The 19454-nt window shown below is 46.4% G+C and overlaps 1 protein-coding gene across 1 annotated transcript in view; it reads left to right on the top strand.

The window, feature by feature from the left end:
- The window catches only part of LOC139268804 (serine/threonine-protein phosphatase 4 catalytic subunit-like), a 47115-nt gene that overhangs the window by 11728 nt on the left and 15933 nt on the right, over positions 1-19454 (top strand). Inside the window, exons 2-5 of the mRNA XM_070887518.1 lie at positions 1248-1403; positions 8273-8324; positions 9724-9774; positions 13395-13496. Coding sequence (XP_070743619.1) covers positions 1306-1403; positions 8273-8324; positions 9724-9774; positions 13395-13496 — 303 coding nt within the window. The 5' untranslated portion in view covers positions 1248-1305. The remainder of the gene's footprint in view (positions 1-1247; positions 1404-8272; positions 8325-9723; positions 9775-13394; positions 13497-19454) is intronic.

The raw sequence follows: 19454 nt of genomic DNA, 5'->3' as shown, positions 1-19454 counted from the left end.
AGGATGAGAATTTAAAAATTGAAGCGTGAGCCAATGTAGGTCAGTGAGCACAGGGGTGATGGGTGAGCGGGACTTGGTGCAAGTTAGGACACGGGCTGCTGAGTTTTGGATGACCTCAAGTTTACAGACAGTGAAGCGTGGGAGGCTGACCAGGAATGTGTTGGAAAAGTCAAGTCTAGAGGTAGAAAAGGCATGGGTGAGGGTTTCAGCAGAAGGCGAGCTGAGGCAGGGATGGAGTCGGGCGATGTTACGGAGGTGGAAATAGGTGGTCTTAGTGATGGTGCAGATATGTAGTTGGAACCCAAGGTTGACACCCAAGGTTGCGAACAATCTGGTTCAGCTTTAGACAGATGTCAGAGAGAGCTGGAGTTGGTGGCAGCGACCAAAGACGATGGCTTCGGTCTTCCCAATATTTAGTTGGAGGAAATTTCTGCTCATCCAGTACTGGATATTGGACAAACAGTCTGACAATTTAGGAGGGTTCGAGAGAGATAGTGGTGAGATAGAGTTGGGTGCCGTCAGCGTACATGTGAGATCTCTGTTGACTGTCCAGGGCCCTTTTCAAGTGTTCACTAACATTCTCCTTGGTTTAGACAGGTTAGATGCAGGAAGAATGTTCCCAATGTTGGGGAAGTCCAGAACCAGGGGTCACAGTCTAACGATAAGGGGTAAGCCATTTAGGACTGAGATGAGGAGAAACTTCTTCACCCAGAAAGTGGTGAACCTGTGGAATTCTCTACCACAGAAAGTTGTTGAGGCCAATTCACTAAATATATTCAGGAGGGAGTTAGATGTAGTTCTTACTACTAGGGGGATCAAGGGGTATGGCGAGAAAGCAGGAATGGGGTACTGAAGTTGCATGTTCAGCCATGAACTCATTGAATGGCGGTGCAGGCTCGAAGGGCCGAATGGCCTACTCCTGCACCTATTTTCTATGTTTCTATGTTTCTATGTTTCTATGTTTCTATGTTTCTATGTTTCTATGTTTATGCTTCCTAAAAGTTTAGCGCATTTCCTACTGTTGATATGGTGTTAGCCCTTTGTATAGTCCGTGTAACTCTGATACCGCTGCATGCTCGGAGTGATGGGTGCAACTTCAGATATTCAGCACACGATCTGCTGATTTCTTTGTGTTCTCTTCATTCGGTGTTTGAATGATCCCATCTGTACCATATAGAGATTGTATCCCAATGTCTTTTTAGGGGCTAGGGATCTCTTCTCTTGACCAAGCTGTTTTTGTGTTTCAGCCTCTTGCTGTGTTGGAGACCTCCTCCCCCCTCTCCCCCCTCATTTCCATCTGCGATCATGGCCGACACGAGTGACCTGGACCATCAGATAGAGCAGCTAATGCGTTGCGAGCTCATCAAAGAAAGTGAGGTGAAAGTGCTGTGTGCCAAAGCCAGGTATGGAACTAAACCGAGTCTAATCTGCTGAAGGGCTGGCAGGGAGGGAGTCACTTGTACACAGTTACATTTTATATTTCTGTATGGTGTTGGATTAAGAATGTATATTTTAGCGGGAGTTTGAAACGTTTAAAAGAGCTGTATGTTTGAAGTGGGTTATCAAATCTTGGAAACCAACTTGGAGAAGGACAGCAGGGTATGGTGCTGAAACCTTGCATGTAGTTTGGAGGCAAGGATGTGTTTGTATTTTTTTAACCCTGCAGTTTATGGTCAGTTAGTTCTTGCAGAGGGACCTGCCCCAGTGCTGAGGGATTGGCTAACAGCCTGCCAGTGTTCTGAATGGAGGAGCATTTACTGGGTTAAATGGGCATAGGTACAGGAGTCGGCCATTCAGCCCCTCGAGCCTGTTCCACTATTCGCTAAGATCATGGCTGATCTGTATTTTAACTCCATCTATTCCGTAACCCTTAATACTCTTGCCCAACACAAATCTATCGATCTCAGTTTTGAAATTTTAGATTGACCCCCAGCCTCAACAGCTTTTTGGGGGAGCGTATTCCACATTTCCACTGCACTTAGCATGGTTGCTTCTCTGGCCCGGTTGCCAGAGGCAGCTAGAAACATCATGCACAAGGTCTCGGGTTCAATGCCTGGTATGTGCCGTAGTAGCTGACCTGAGCTGAGGGTGTCGAGAAGCATGCTACAGTCGGGGGTGTAATCGGCTGGGTTCCTGCTCTCGACTGCTATTCAGTGACTGTGGCAGGAAAATGTGCGCAAGCCAGGTGGGGATGGGATGAGTTTAGTCTGCGATGGTTTCTACAGTTAAAGAGCCTGTCGCTACTTGGGTGAGCGACACCTGGGATACTCTAGCCAAAGACTGCCCTAAGTGGAGGAAGTGCATCCGGGAGGGCGCTGAGCACCTCGAGTCTCATCGCGGAGATCATGCAGAAATCAAGGGAAGGCAGCGGAAGGAGCGTGCAGCAAACCAGTCCCACCCATCCACCCCCTCCCTCAACGACTATCTGTCCCACCTGTGACAGGGACTGTGGCTCTCGTATTGGATTGTTCAGCCACCTATGGGCTCATTTTTAAAGAGTGGGAGCAAGTCTTCTTCGATTCCGAGGGACTGCCTATGATGATGATGAGCAACCGTGGGACCCCCAAGATTCTGCATCCAACGGAGAGGAAGGGGTTAAAAAGGGATGGAAGGAATTTGGATTTAAAACTAAACAAAAAGCTGAGTGCAATGTCTGCAGCATTATAACGAAACCTACAGGGAGGAGAGTTGGTCATGCCATCAAAGCGGATGAGCAATCTGATTCCTAGATTGCTCCTGTGAACAGTCTTCAGTTGTATAGTTAATCAAAGTTGCAGACCCTCTTAGACTTATAACAAATTTGACATAGCCAATTAACATCCTGTACTGTACCTGTGAACACTGGGATCGCCCGCCCTATGTCCGCCCCGTACCTGTGAACACTGGGATCGTCCGCCCCGTACCTGTGAACACTGGGATCGCCTGCCCCGCCCCGCACTCTACTTTTTCACCTCCACTTTAAATATAGTGCCCTGCACACAGTGAATGCACCATTAAGGTCATGTTGAGTGCAGCTTTTTGCACAGAGGGATATTCAGCAGAACAGTCACCCTCAGGCACCACTGTGTTGCTGGCACAGGCCCGGGGCAGAGCATCATAATGGGAGTGCAAATCAATTCCTGTAAATACCAACTGCCTAAACGGCCAGAGCTTGTCATTTTCCCCCTCGTGGCGTTACTCTGGCCCCATCAGCAGTGCTTTGCTTTCAGGCTGGAATTCAGTCAGTCGGCTGATCAATCTGCTGTGTTTTATGCATTCTGTTTGCACTATTGTATAATGCGATTATAGGGCCTCTGCAATTCTGTGGATAGAAAAGCCAGTTTCTATAGCAACAGTTTGTAGATTCAGTGGAAAATCTACTGATAAGGAATGTCTCATTGTAGTAATTCTAAAGTATGTAAAAAATACACAAACTTTTATTTAGAAAAATGAGGCCTTTTAAACTTCAAAGATAATTTACTGTACTCACTGGATATTTATAGTACTTAATAGCTAGCTGTCTCTGCTGATATTTCATCTAGACAGATGAGACAGCTAGGTGTTGGGTGTGACAGTGAGCCAAACTGCTGGCATTTTAACTGAAAGTCTGTATTTATAACAGTGGATCTCCTGCTTTGCAGCGTAGAATGACATTTTATCCCCTAGCATATTTAAAGTTGAAGTGACCCCAGTACCTGATAATGGGTAAAGTAAGAAAGATTTGCATTTATATAACCCCTTTCATGATCTCCGGATGTCCCAAAGCGCTTTCCAGCCAATTAAGTACTTTTGAAGTGTAGTTACTGTTGTAATGTAGGAAATGCAGCAGCCAACATGCGCACAGCAAGCTCCCACAAACAGCAATGAGATCAAGACCAGATAATCTGTTTTTGGTGGTGTTTGAGGGATAGATATTGGCCAGGACACTGGTGGAAAAACTCCCCTGCTCGTCTTCAAATGGTGCCCTGGGATGGTTTACGTCTACCTACTAATCGGTAATCTGCTGTATTCAGCGGTGTGCACCCTGACACATCCAGCAAACGAGAATACTCTGCCACGATTCTCAACTTCCAGAAATAATACCTGATCTTGAAGTTGTGCCTGCTAAAACCAATGGAGGAAACCTGAATCAGCGCCCCTCATTCCTGTTCGCTCGTGCTCTTGAGGCACAGTGAATGGGCAAAAAGGTGGTGAATAGCCCACGGTCAATGTGGAGAAGTGTGAGCTCAGCCATTTTGGATCCGAGAAAGACAGATTGGAATATTTTCTCGGAGAGACTAGGAACTAGTCTTTACAAACTACTTCCTGATCTCCAACCACTCCATCCACCGCCAATGACCGACCTCGCTTGGTTCCATTCTTAACTAGCCATTCATAACCAGAGAATCTCCTGCAATGGCTTCTCTTCCCACTCTGTTATCTCTGGAGTCCCCAATGATCAATCCTTGCCCCCTCCCCCCCACCACTTCCCATCTATGTGCTGCCCCTTAGCAGCAGCATCTGAAAATACAATGTCAGATTCCACCTATAGGCTGGCGATGCCTAGCTCTACCTCAGCATCACCTCTCTCGACCCCCTCTGTCTCTAATTTGTCACGCTACTTGTCTGACATCCAGTACTGGATGAGCACCAATTTCCTCCAATTAAATATTGGGAAGATTGAAGCCATTTTCTTTGGTTCCTGACACAAACTGCGTTCCCTCACCACAGACTCTCTCCCTCTCCCTGCTCACTATCTGAGGCTGAACCAGACTGTTGGCAACCTCTATCTTCTATTTAACCCTGAGATTAGCTTCTGACCCCATATCCTTTCCATCACCAAGCCCGCCTACCTCCACCTCTGTTCGATCACCGGTCACCGTCCCTGCCTCAGCTCATCGGCTGCTGAAAGCCTCATCCATGCCTTGGTTACCTCCGGTTTTAATTATCCCAATGCTGTCCTGGCCGACCTCCCACATTCAATCCTCCATAAACTTGAGCTCATTCAAAACTCTGCTGCCTGTAACCTAACTCTCACTAAGTCCTGTTTAGCCATTACCTCTCTGCTCGCTGACCTACATTAGCTCCCAGTTCGACAACACCTCAAATTTAAAGTTCTCATCTGTGTAACCTCCTCCAGCCCTACAACCCTCAGAGATCGCTGTGCTCCTTCACCCTGATTATCTTTGCTCCATCATTGGTGGCCGCACCTTCAGCTGCCTAGGCCCCAAGTCTTGCATTTCCCTCCCTAAAACACTCTCCGCCTCTCTACCTCTCCTCCTTTCAAGATGCTCCTTAATACCAACCTCTGACCAAGCTTTTGGTCACCTGTCCTAATATCTCCTTATGTGGCTCCGTGTCAAATTTTTATTTGATAACGCTCATGTGAAACGCCTTGGGGCATTTTATTATGTTAAAGGTGCTATATAAATGCAAGTTGTTGATGAACTGTAGAGGAACAAAGAGATTTAGGTGTCCTGTGTGCACTTCACGAAGCTAGTGTACAGGTACAAAAAGCAATCAAACCTTTATCTCGAGAGGGTTGGATTACATGGGGGAGGAAGATGTGCTTCATTTGTACATAGCCCTGGTCAGGACCCATCTGGAGTACTGCGTTCAGTTTTGGGCACCGCACTGTAAGATAGTGCCTATTGACAGAACTTCAGCCAAGTTACCAGATGACATGTAAATCTGTCTTAAACAGGAAGGATCTATTGACCTTGGAGGGGATTCACCAGAATAGTGCCAGGGATTAAAGGATTAAATTGAGAACCGGTTGCATAACTTGACTTGTATGCCTTTGAATTTTGATAGTTCAGGGGTGATCAAATTGAGGTGCTTAATATGATAGAAGGATTTGATAGGGTAGATGCAGAGCAATGATTTCCTCTGATGGGGGAATCTGGAGCAAGGGGGCATAATCTTAAAATTAGAGTTGAGCCATTCAGGAGTGAAGTTAGGGAGCACTTCTTCACACACAGGGGCGTGGGAATCTGGAACACTCCTCCCAAAGGCTGTGGATACTGGGTACAAAAGAATGAACTTGCAATTATATAGCGCCTTTCATGTCCTCGGGACGTCCAAAAGCACTTTACAGCCAATGAAGTACTTTGTAGGGCATTGAGTGATGTGGAGACATGGTGGGTAAATGGAGTTGCTGATTAGCTATGGTCTAATTCGATGGCAGAGCAGGCCTGTGGGGCTGAATGGCCTCCTCCTGTTCCTCTCTTCATTCTTGCTTACTTTCTCTCGCTCACGCATGATGTTTCTCGTTCCCGCTTTCCTGTAGTGCCGCTACCTATATTTGATCCATTTTGAGTTTTTGGCAGGCTATTTAACTGTTTGGGCGTAAGACTCGGGTTCAGTGCTGTTTATCTGATAGGCACACACTTTCCAGCATGGGTCATTGAATAACAATCAGGAGCTGGAAACCTAGCTGAATTTGAAAATAAAATGTCCTGTCGGCAGCTTGGAGACACCTGGGGAGACTGTAGTGCTGGATTGGCCCAAAATATATATATGTATATTTTTAGTAAATCACTTGGATTTTCTTTTGGTTGCTGTGGTTTTACCAAAATAAATGGAACCATTGGTGCCATATTATTCCACTTGGCCAGTGTGTAAATCGATTGGGTTTTGCGTCTTGAGGCCAAGAAGATCTTGACTTTGCAAATACAACAAATGGTGTTAAAAGAAAGGAGGTTCCTGGTTGTACGGTGTGTTAGTGAGTGAGCCGGTCCCCTGGGTGGGGGGAAAAAGAGTGAGCCCCCCCCCCCCCCCCCCGGCCCGGAGGTGGCTGCCTGGGCCCCTCCTCCCCCGGGTGGGGGCCTGAGCCCCTCCCTCGGTATGAAACGCCTTGAGGCATTTTACTACATTAAAGGTGCTGTGTAAATAAAAGTTGTTGTTAGTTCTAATTATCTCCTAGTCTGGTAGACAAGAGCCCCAACATTGTCACCCCATTTGAAACATATCTCTGAGCTTGCGTAACGTGCAGTGGGATCAGCATGTTTCTGTATCTGCTGTTGACCAGAGTTAAGCTCAGCAGCACTCGCACTGGATGATGCAACATTTGAAGTGCTGGAAGCTCCAGTTTGCCCAGTACATTTCAATGTTCAGGATCTACTCACTAACCAGGAAATCCAGTATTGTCAGTACTGCCACTTCAAACAAAGAGCCACAGGTTTAGCTAGCTGCCACTTAACACCTTGCTGTTTCACTAGGTTATGTGAAACGTCAAGTGGAAAAAGTCGGTATTCGAGCTTGAGCAGAAGAAGCTGTTTTTTAAATAGTTTAGAACGCACAGTTTAGCAGCACCATTTCTATACAGCATTTTAGAAGCTTTTGAAAGGATATTAAGGGTTACAGAGCCAAGGTGGGTAGATGGAGTTGAGAATCAGATCAGCCATAATCTAATTGAATGGCGGAGCAGGCTCGAGGGGCTGAATGACCTACTCCTGTGCCTATGTTTCTAGAAGGTCCATTGCATGGCACTATTTCAAAGAAGAGCAGGGGAGTTCTCCCTGGTATCCTGGCCAATATTTCTTCCTCAATCAGCAATATTAAAACACATGATCTGGTCATTATCACATTGCTGATTGTGGAAGCTTGCTGTGCATAAATTTGCTCCTGCGTTTCCTACATTACAACCGAGACTACACTTCAAAAAGTACCTCATTGGCTGTAAAGCGCTTTGGAACATCTGGTGGTCCTGAAAGGCGCTATATAAATACAAGTCTTTCCTTCTCCTAACCGCGGAGAGACTTCCCGATGTTTTCACGCAGCAGACTGCGCTGGGGTTTAGCGTTGAGGTGCTGCGCGCGTCTAGATGTCCACAGTATGCCCCTTGCAGGCAGGCACAGTGCCTCTTCCCTTTTTAACGAAATGTGGGGGGTTCGCTAAGATCTTAACGGCTGACATCTGTGTCTGGGAGGAGAAACTCCTACTGACCATTGGATCACATTTCATCGAGCCACTGCTTCAGTAGGAAGCCTAGCACTAAAACGGCAATGGGTTGTTGCAGCAGTTTGGCAAGAGATGCTACAAAGGCTGCTGTTTCAAAGAAAGAACTTTCATTGAAAAAGCACCTCTCAGCCTCAAGTGTTGTGCAGCCTAATTTAATTTCTTCTGCGGTTACACTGCGCCGCTGGACAGCAATCATGTCAATCATGTTCTAGTGTTTTCAGCAAGGTGTTGTATCCCAGATTCACAATGTAAACCAGTGGTGCTGTAACGCTAGATTAACAGTCCAAGTCATTACCTGTTCAAGTGTGATAGCAAAAGAGTGATCTGTCAAATCTCGTTTATTTCCAAACAGGGAGATTCTTGCTGAGGAGAGCAACGTTCAACAAGTAGATTCCCCGGTCACTGTGAGTTCACTTACTTCATTCGGTACAATAGCTTGGAACTCGTACAAACTGTTTTTGTGGGCGTTCATTGTGGAGCTGTAGAAGGTTTTACAAGCTCTTCTGGAAGTTGTTCAGGGATTTGTTCCTCTGCTTGAAATTATTGTCCTGTTGTAACAAGATTAACTTTGTCAAGAAAGGAAAACCTAGCAGAGCTGGGGCATGTCTGGTATTGACGTTGCACACCGGCTCGCCTCTCCCGGGCGGTACTGCTCCGCGCCCCATTGATACCAGCACCAAATGTCCCGACCGAGCGTTGGCTGCCTGGGCGCAACTGATTTCCACCGCCATTGTCGGCCCTCTGGGGCGCTAAGAGGGGTGGCAGAAGACCGAATTTCCACGCCTTAGTGTTTCAGCTATTGCTCTGTAGCAGTCCATGTTGACGAGCCAAGTATTTCAAATCTTCTCACCAATTTGTCTCTTGTTTAACATTAAACTATCATCCAAGATTCATGGATCTTGGAAGTATTTTGAAGAAACTGAGATTTTAATCCAGTGTTTGGGCTACAGATGAGGCAAACTGGGGGGTTTTCTTTATCTTTTTCTTTGAACTGTGTGTTAGCCTGTTAGGAAGCGGTAGTAATTTTAGTATTCAGTGCCACGTGTTTTGGGGGAGCTCGCCCCTAGTGTTTCTGTTGATGAAGGCCTTTGTATAACCAAGCCATGTGTACCAGTGTACCAGGGTTCCAGGTTTGATTCCCAGGCCGTGCTGTGTTAGCTCAATTTGGGCTACAATTGGACTTTGCACCACTGGACTGGAGGAAAGATATCGGCCCTGGTTCCTACTGCCGATCTCTACCCAGCAATCCCCTAGTGCAAGTGTGCAGACACTGGGTGAGGTCAACATTGGGCCGAGATGCCCTCCTGAATCCTGTTGATATTAGATAGGCTTGTGTGAAAAATGGATGACGAACTATAAGGCGCCTGGAGCAATAAATGTCCCTCTTGTGAGCGATGTCCATACCCAAGAACAATTTTTTAAAAGGACGGGTCATGCACTACTTTACCGATCGCTGGCAATGTTGATGCCTGGGGATGTGATTACGGAAGGACTTCACTTCCTCCCCTACTTCCTAAGGCAATTGAGCAAGCTCCACCAGATCGTGACCGCTCCTAATATTTGGGAGGTGATGCAATGTTTGTAGATTCTGTAATTATTCCAGTGGAGCTGCTCCATCTCAAAGGTTGTCTTCTGAAAATAGTTTCCTTCCTGTTGACCGGTTCTTTCTAGAATGTTTGTTTGTTTTTGAGCAATAGATCAATGTTTCAGTTCTTCAGGATCTCCAAGGAAAAAGCTCTTGGAGATCTCCTGAAGTAATCAGCTTGCAAGTGTTTATCCTAAGTTGGTTTTTCCTCCTTGCAGGTGTGTGGGGACATCCATGGGCAATTCTACGATCTCAAAGAGCTCTTCAAAGTAAGTTGTATTCAATAAAATGTACAGGTGTTGTTTTCTGTATTAAGGACATAAGAAAAATCATTGAGGCCCCTCCCTCCAGGACTGTGCTCTCCTGGCGGAGGAGAGAGACAGAGAGAGACCCATGCTCTCCTGGTGGAGGCCCCTCGTGGGGGGGGGGGGGAGTGCTCTGTTGATGCAGGGACAGATGTCACAATGTATATAATCATGAAACATAACCATACGTTTGTATTAACCACATTTATTTTGGGTGACCACAGTTATTCTGTATATTAAGGTAGTTAGCCAGGTTGGTGTGTATTTAAACCCCATAGTTCAGACATAGAAGGATCTAGCACATCTGGAAAAGGCAAGCTAGATTCTCCAAAAGAGATAAGAGGTGAGGTTAAGTGTCTTGCCATTGTCTGGTACACGGTATTGTGATCAGCCTAATCTCCCCATCAGACTTGATGAGGTCAAGTCTAGCCTCCTCAGCAGGTTGATGACGTTAAGTCGGCGCCATCGGGTTGATGAGCTGAGGTCTGGCCTCTTCATCAAAATGGATGAGACATTGTTCGCCCAGTTATAATGGGTGACTTTAATATGCACATCGATTGGGTTAACCAAACTGGAAGCTATACGGTGGAGGAGGATTTCCTGGAGTGCATAAGGGATGGTTTTTTAGACCAATATGTCGAGGAACCAACTAGGGGGGAGGCCATCTTAGACTGGGTGTTGTGTAATGAGAGAGGATTAATTAGCAATCTCGTTGTGCGAGGCCCCTTGGGGAAGAGTGACCATAATATGGTGGAATTCTGCATTAGGATGGAGAATGAAACAGTTAATTCAGAGACCATGGTCAAGAACTTAAAGAAGTGTAACTTTGAAGGTATGAGGCGTGAATTGGCTGAGATGGATTGGCGAATGATACTGAAGGGGTTGACTGTGGATGGGCAATGGCAGACATTTAGAGACCGCATGGATGAACTACAACAATTGTACATTCCTGTCTGGCGTAAAAATAAAAAAGGGAAGGTGGCTCAACCGTGGCTATCAAGGGAAATCAGGAATAGTATTAAAGCCAAGGAAGTGGCATACAAATTGGCCAGAAATAGCAGCGAACCCGGGGACTGGGAGAAATTTAGAACTCAGCAGAGGAGGACAAAGGGTTTGATTTAGGGCAGGGAAAATGGAGTATGAGAAGAAGCTTGCAGGGAACATTAAGACGGATTGCAAAAGTTTCTATAGATATGTAAAGAGAAAAAGGTTAGTAAAGACAAACGTAGGTCCCCTGCAGTCAGAATCAGGGGAAGTCATAACGGGGAACAAAGAAATGGCGGACCAATTGAACAAGTACTTTGGTTCGGTATTCACCTGAGGAGGACACAAACAACCTTCCGGATATAAAAGGGGTCGGAGGGTCTAGTAAGGAGGAGGAACTGAGGGAAATCCTTATTAGTCGGGAAATTGTATTGGGGAAACTGATGGGATTGAAGGCCGATAAATCCCCAGGGCCTGATGGACTGCATCCCAGAGTACTTAAGGAAGTGGCCTTGGAAATAGTGGATGCATTGACAGTCATTTTCCAACATTCCATTGACTCTGGATCAGTTCCTATAGAGTGGAGGGTAGCCAATGTAACCCCATTTTTAAAAAAGGAGGGAGAGAGAAAACAGGGAATTATAGACCGGTCAGCCTGACATCGGTAGTGGATAAAATGATGGAATCAACTATTAAGGATGTCATAGCAGTGCATTTGGAAAGAGGTGATATGATAGGTCCAAGTCAGCATGGATTTGTGAAAGGGAAATCATGCTTGACAGATCTTCTGGAATTTTTTGAGGATGTTTCCAGTAGAGTGGACAAGGGAGAACCAGTTGATGTGGTATATTTGGACTTTCAGAAGGCTTTCGACAAGGTCCCACACAAGAGATTAATGTGCAAAGTTAAAGCACATGGGATTAGGGGTAGTGTGCTGACATGGATTGAGAACTGGTTGTCAGACAGGAAGCAAAGAGTAGGAGTAAATGGGGACTTTTCAGAATGGCAGGCAGTGACTAGTGGGGTACCGCAAGGTTCTGTGCTGGGGCCCCAGCTGTTTACACTGTACATTAATGATTTAGACGAGGGGATTAAATGTAGTATCTCCAAATTTGCGGATGACACTAAGTTGGGTGGCAGTGTGAGCTGCGAGGAGGATGCTATGAGGCTGCAGAGTGACTTGGATAGGTTAGGTGAGTGGGCAAATGCATGGCAGATGAAGTATAATGTGGATAAATGTGAGGTTATCCACTTTGGTGGTTAAAAACAGAGAAACAGACTATTATCTGAATGGTGACAGATTAGGAAAAGGGGAGGTGCAAAGAGACCTGGGTGTCATGGTACATCAGTCATTGAAGGTTGGCATGCAGGTACAGCAGGCGGTTAAGAAAGCAAATGGCATGTTGGCCTTCATAGCGAGGGGATTTGAGTATAGGGGCAGGGAGGTGTTGCTACAGTTGTACAGGGCCTTGGTGAGGCCACACCTGGAGTATTGTGTACAGTTTTGGTCTCCTAACCTGAGGAAGGACATTCTTGCTATTGAGGGAGTGCAGCGAAGGTTCACCAGACTGATTCACGGGATGGTGGGACTGACCTATCAAGAAAGACTGGATCAACTGGGCTTGTATTCACTGGAGTTCAGAAGAATGAGAGGGGACCTCATAGAAACGTTTAAAATTCTGATGGGGTTAGACAGGTTAGATGCAGGAAGAATGTTCCCAATGTTGGGGAAGTCCAGAAACAGGGGACACAGTCTAAGGATAAGGGGTAAGCCATTTAGGACCGAGATGAGGAGGAATTTCTTCACCCAGAGAGTGGTGAACCTGTGGAATTCTCTACCACAGAAAGTTGTTGAGGCCAGTTCACTAAATATATTCAAAAAGGAGTTAGATGAAGTCCTTACTACTAGGGGAATCAAGGGGTATGGTGAGAAAGCAGGAATGGGGTACTGAAGTTGCATGTTCAGCCATGAACTCATTGAATGGCGGTGCAGGCTAGAAGGGCCGAATGGCCTACTCCTGCACCTATTTTCTATGTTTCTATCACCACATCAGAATTGCTGTGGTCAGGTCAGCATACCACATGATTTTCAACTAACTGTGTATAAATGTACGGCTCGAACACACATTCACCACAAAGGTTCAGACTAGGTTTGTCCGTGCAGATGTAAATGCTGGCAGGACCCTGAGGCCTGAGTAGTCTGAAGAAGTCTACAGAAAGTCAGATCGGTTGGATCCAATGGGTGTAAGCGGAGCGCTACAATGGAAGGGGGCCATATCCCCGTTTAATGATACCCTGTCTGCGTAACTAATGTGTGCTGAAGGAAGAATAAAAGTGATGTAACCACAACCAAAAGCGGATGTTGTTGTACTCAAGCGAACGACACACACGTGTTTTTTAAATGCAACAGGCTCTCCCAACAAAGCCCCTCCCTCGGAGCCTGGTCTAAGCCTGTGACGGAGGGGTTAGATAAGCTGATAGCTGCCCCTGTTTGAACGTTCACAGATGGATGTTGCAGGGATTGCAGAGTTGGGAGTGAATGTGTTGTGTATTTTATAACAGTATATTGTGACTTTAATATTTACCCTCTGCTCCCGAAGGTTGGAGGAGACATTCCCGAGACCAATTATCTGTTCATGGGAGATTTTGTCGACCGAGGTTTCTACAGCGTTGAGACATTCTTGCTGCTATTAGCACTAAAGGTGAGGTGAATTCTAACTCGTGTTTACTGACTCTCTCGACCCCTTCACCTGAAGGTGCCGACTCTGGCTTGCTGTACAGGTCCCGTGAGTGCGAGCTGGCCTCTAGTACCTCTGCACAGTGGTCAGTCTTTGAGCCAAGCCGCTGACCGTTGTGGGAGCATTGGGTCTGAGCTTGTATGCACCCACATGCCCATGTCCCCTGGACCAGAGCCCAGGGTGCTGTGCCCATACAGTGCCCCCTCTGCCACCCGAGCTGCTTCTGTAATTTGGTGTTTTGTTATTCCTGTACGTAATCTGTTCAATTGGAACACAGTCCACTTGAGTTTGGGATTTTTTATTATTATTTTTTTAAGTGCTTGGATTTGCAGCTTGTCCCATTTATTGATCTTCTGTAACCTCAACCAACCCAGGCACATATCTTGCTCCATATCATATAACTGCATTCTGTATCACTGGCTGATTTCCACATGCTATGTTACCCATAATAACCATGTCTTGTACTGTCATTGTATTATGAATTTAACAAGAATAAAACTTTTTAAATTTAATCTCATTGGCCCCACTCCAAATGCCACCTTGGAAAAAGAAACACTTCCATTTATATAGCGCCTTTCACGACCACTGGACATCTCAAAGTGCTTTACAGCCAATGAAGTATTTTTGCAGTGTAGTCACTGTTGTAATGTGGGAAACGCGGCAGCCAATTTATGCACAGCAGGCGCCCACAAACAGCAATGTGATAATGACAAGATAATCTGTTTTTTTTTTGTTGATTGAGGGATAAATATTGGCCAGGACACTGGGAGAACTCCCCTGCTCTTCGAAATAGTGCCATGGGATATTTTATGTCCACCTGAGAGAGCAGACAGGGCCTCGGTTTAACATCTCATCCGAAAGATGGCACCTCCAACAATGCAGCGCTCCCTCAGCACTGCACTGGAGTGTCAGCCTAGATTTTTGTGCTCAAGTCCCTGGAGTGGGACTCAAGCCCACAACCTTCTGACTCAGAGGTGAAAGTGCTACCCACTGAGCCACAGCTGACACACAAGGGCCCGGGGACATTGGCTCGCACTCCACATCACTCTTCAGGGATGACTGGTGGAAAGGGCTTGTGGGCATGTACAAGCTTGCCTTTGTTGGGGAGCCCAAATCAAATTAAAATTGATCTATGTACATTCCTTGCTCCGAGTCTGTATCTGTCAAGGCTGCAGAGAGCACCCAGGATTCCTGAACCGCACCACTCTCCCTTCCACCATCACATAGACAACATCAGATCAGGAGATTAAGCTGGTTTGCTAAAGCAATTTTCAAGAGAAGTTACAAACTATAAAGATTTGGGTAGCAATAGATTTGGAGCACTTTTTTTTTTTAAGCTTACAGGGAACCTTCAATCTGAGCTCCCCCATGCTGGCTCTGAGCTTAGCCACGGAATAGTTGAAGGTCCCTGGTCTGATCACCACTTGGGTAGTGGTAGAGACACCACAATTGACCCCAGCATCCAGTGTGATGAGGGGTCAAGTAAACCAAAGTTTCTGCTCCTAATTGTTGGGTTGTAACCCTACTGAATGCATGTTGTGGGCGTCATGATCAAGATGTGATACGATGGACCTTAGAATCCGATAACATGCCGACGTACACTCTCGGCTCACACTATGAGGCATAAAATATAACTGGTGCCAATGAAACTACCGCAACAGGGACACGGTGGCGTATACAAAGGGCTCCACCTGATGGCTTAGTGAGTAGGTACAATCATGGGCCTTGCACTAAACATCCGTAAGACAAAGGTCCTCCACCAACCTGACCCAGCCACACAACACTGCTCCCCCAGTCATCAAGATCCACGGCACAGCCCTGGACAATGTGGACCACTTTCCATACCTCGGGAGCCTATTTATCAGCAAGAGCAGACATCGATGACGAAGTTCAACACCGCCACCAGTGCAGCCTTTGGCTGCCTGAGGAAAAGAGTGCTTGAAGATCAGGCCCTCAAATCTGGCACCAAGCTTATGGTCTACAGGGCTGTAGTGATACCTGCCCTCCTGTATGGCTCAGAGATGTGGACCATATACAGTAGACACCTCAAATCGCTGGAGAAATACCACCAACAATGTCTCCGCAAGATCCTGCAATTGCACCAATGTTAGTGTTCTCGATCAGGCCAACATCCCCAGCATTGAAGCACTGCCCACCCTCAACCAGCTCCGTTGGGCAGGCCACATTGTTCACATGCCCGACACAAGACTCCCAAAGCAAGCGCACTACTCGGAACTCCTACATGGCAAGCGAGCCCCAGGTGGGCAGAGGAAATGTTTCAAGGACACCCTCAAAGCCTCCTTGATAAAGTGCATCATCCCCACCGACACCTGGGAGTCCCTGGCCAAGACTGCCCTAAGTGGAGGAAGTGCATCGGGAGGGCGCTGAGCACCTCGAGTCTCGTCGCCGAGAGCATGCAGAAAACAAGCGCAGATAGCGGAAGGAGCGTGCGGCAAACCAGACTCCCCGCCCACCCTTTCCCTCAACCACTGTCTGTCCCACCTGTGACAGACTATAATTCCCATATTGGCCTGTACAGTCACCTGAGAACTCACTTTGAGTGGAAGCAAGTCTTCCTTGATTTTGAGGGACTGCCTATGATAATGATGATGACAACTATCAACTTGCAGACGAGGTGATTTCAATATTACTCAGAATTACATAGAGTAAAAAGGATAGAAACAGACCATTCAGCTCAACAAGTCTATGCCAGAGTTTATGCTCCACACGAGCCTCCTCCCACCCCTATTCATCTCACCCAAGCAGCATATCCTATTCTCTCTCATACTTGTCTAGCTTCTCCTTAGTGCATCTCATGTTTAATTATTGGTAATTTATTTAATACTTATTCCCCATGAAATCCAATAAATGCTACTGAACTCTGTGATCTTGTGGAATAACTTGTAAGAATATCCCTAACACACATGTCACTTTACTCATGAAAGCATCGCACTTTAGGGTGTTACACCTCAAGGTGTCACACTGCAAAAATTAGTGACCGGCCAAAATGCGACTTAACCTGTTAACTCCTCAAATATCCAACTGAATCACCAATAGTTTTGTTTGGTAAATATTGATCAGTCTGTGCTGTTCGCTGGGGTGAGAGTGGGTTGCTGCAGTGTGCCTCATCACCACTGGATTAGGGAGGGAAAATCAGCCCAGGTTCCTGCTTCTGATCGCTATCCAGTAACTGCTGCTGGAAAGCATGCGTGTGGCGATGTCTGGTGACTATGGGATTGAGCTTGGGTTTTGTTATGAAGCCCCATAGTTCAGTAGCCTGTTGACCTTCAATAGGCTCACAAGAAGCATAGCCACGAGGCGAGGTGCTGGAGGGCAACCAGTAAATGTGGGACCCAAACCCAAGGAGTTGGCATTTGCAGGGAGGAGGGAAGAACATTATAGAAATAATGTTTATATAGAAGTTGTTACTGATATATCGCACAGTCTGTTGAAAATAGTTGATTTACTCAGGGACATAACTGCTTAATTTCTTTTGCACACTGTTTATTTAAAAAGATTATCTGGTCATTATCACATGGCTCTTTGTGGGAGCTTGCTGTGCGCAAATTGGCTGCTGCATTTCTTACATTACAACAGTGACAACACTCAAAGTGCTGTAAAATAAAATGGCTGTAAAGCGCTTTGAGACGTCTCGTGGTCGTGAAAGGCGCTATATAAATCCAAGTCCTTCTTTATTTAAAAAAACCCCAGTAATTTATGAACTCTGCTGCTGCAGCTTCTGTGTCCTGCATTGGTCCAAACTTCCCGGAGCAGCGCTGGGGAGAATTCATCTACTGCACACAACCATTGCAGTGCTGTCTGAAACAGGCGGTCAAGTGGGAAGCTAAGCATTGATGAGAGATTGATTGCTGGAGTGTGCATTAGACTAAAATTCACTGGATCATCTATTGAGTACTACATTACAGGTGTTCTCTCTTTCTGTGGACCCTCCCCGCCCCCGGCCTTTTCTCCCTCCAAGCAGTCGCCAGCATCAGATTTATGAGACTTCCTGTGATTTTCTTTTTCGGGCCAGAATCAACTTGGGACATAGGGAAGAGTTTGGAAAGCTCCCTGACTGAGCAGCACGGTTACTGTAGCACAGGTTTAATGAAGATATGTTTTTTAGCTTTATTGTGGGGATGTGGATGTAGCTGGCAAGGCCAGCATTTATTGCCCATTCCTAGTTGACCTGAAGATGGTGGTGGGCCTTCTCCTTGAACCATTACAGTCTGTGTGGTGATGGTCCTCGCACAGTGCTGCTGGGTAGGGAGCTCCAGGACATTGATCCAGTGACGATGAAGGGACAGTGATGTATGTCCAAATCAGGGTGGTGTGTGACATGGAGGTGATGGCATTTCTGCTTTAGTGATCGAGATCACGAGAAGGAGATACTGTTTAATGTTTTTATTGTTTGATGACACCTCATCACTTTACTGATGACCGGGAAGGGGCTGATTGGCCGGGTTAGATTTATCCTACTTTTTGTAGATTGCCCAGGTATGTCCTATCATCGGCATTGTTGGGGAGATGCCAGTGACATTGCTGTGCTGTAGTAGTGAAGCTGCCAGCTCTGGTGCACAGGTCACCTATACTACATCTGGGTTGTTGCCATGACCAGTGGACTTTGCAGTGTCCAGTGCGTTTAGCCACTTCTGAAGTGAACCAAATTAGCTGGACACTGGTATCGCTGATGGTGCGGATTTCGGGAGGAGGCCGAATTGGATCATCCACTTGGCATTTTTGACCGAAGATCTCTGCAAACTCTTCAGCCTTGTGTCTTGCACTCATTGTGTGCCATCATGGTTGATGATGGGGATGTTCACAAATCATCTACTGATTATCCGCCACCATTCTGGATCTGATGTGGTAGGGTCGGGAGCTTTGCTGTGTTTAGTGTGCAGGTAGCCCTATGTGGTCACTTCTAGATTAGTACTTCATTCTAGGGTATTTTTATATTTGTTCATGGGATGTGGGCATCGCTGGCAAGGCCATCATTTATCGCCCATCCCTAATTGCTCTTGAGAAGGCGATGGTCACCCGCCGCCTTGAACCACAGAGGACATTGCTGTGGGTCTGGAGTCACGGGTACAGCCGGCAGATTTCCTTCCCTAAAGGACATTAGTGAACCAAATGGGTTTTTACGACAATCCAATAGTTTCATGGTCACCATTACTGATGATAGCTTTTTATTCCAGATTTATTTAATGATTTTGAATTTAAATTCCCCAGCTACCATGGTGGGATTTGAACTGGTGTCTGGATCACTGGTCCAGGCCTCTGGATTACTAGTCCAGTAATGTAACCACTATGCTACCATACCCATAAGCCTTGTGCTGCTCCTGGCATGCCCTTCTACACCCTTCATTGAACCAGGGTTGGCCTCGTGGCTTAATGGTGATCAAGAAGTGAGGGATGCGAGGTGACAGATTGTGGTGCTATGTGATTCTATTGCTGATGGTGACCCACAACACTGGATGGCCAGTATTGGGCTTCTAAACCTGTCTTTGGTCCATCCCATTTAACACGGTGGTAATTCCACACTACATGGTGGATGTAGTCGGGACTTATAAAGACTACGGGCTGGTGCCTCCTATCAATCCTATAGTGGACACATGTCTGCAGCAGGTAGGTTGATGAGGATGAGGTCAAATGGGTTACTTGTAGGTTCCCTCGCCACCTGACGTAGGCCCAGTATGGCAGCTTTGTCCTTCAAGACCTGATCAGCTTGGTACTGAACCACCCTTGATAATGGGCATTGAAGTCCCCAACCCAACCCAACCCAACGTGTAGTTTATGCCTTTGCTTCCCTCAGAGATTCCTCGGAGTGCTGTTAAACATGGAGTGTTGATTCATTGCCACCTCCCAACACCCCATACCCCAATCAGCAAGTTTCCTTGCTCATGTTTGACCTGAAGCCATGAG

Source organism: Pristiophorus japonicus, chromosome 8 (genome assembly GCF_044704955.1).
Source record: "Pristiophorus japonicus isolate sPriJap1 chromosome 8, sPriJap1.hap1, whole genome shotgun sequence".
NCBI lineage: Eukaryota > Metazoa > Chordata > Chondrichthyes > Pristiophoridae > Pristiophorus > Pristiophorus japonicus.
The sequence above is the reverse complement of the archived record's forward strand: the minus strand, read 5'-3'. Positions and strand labels throughout refer to the sequence as shown.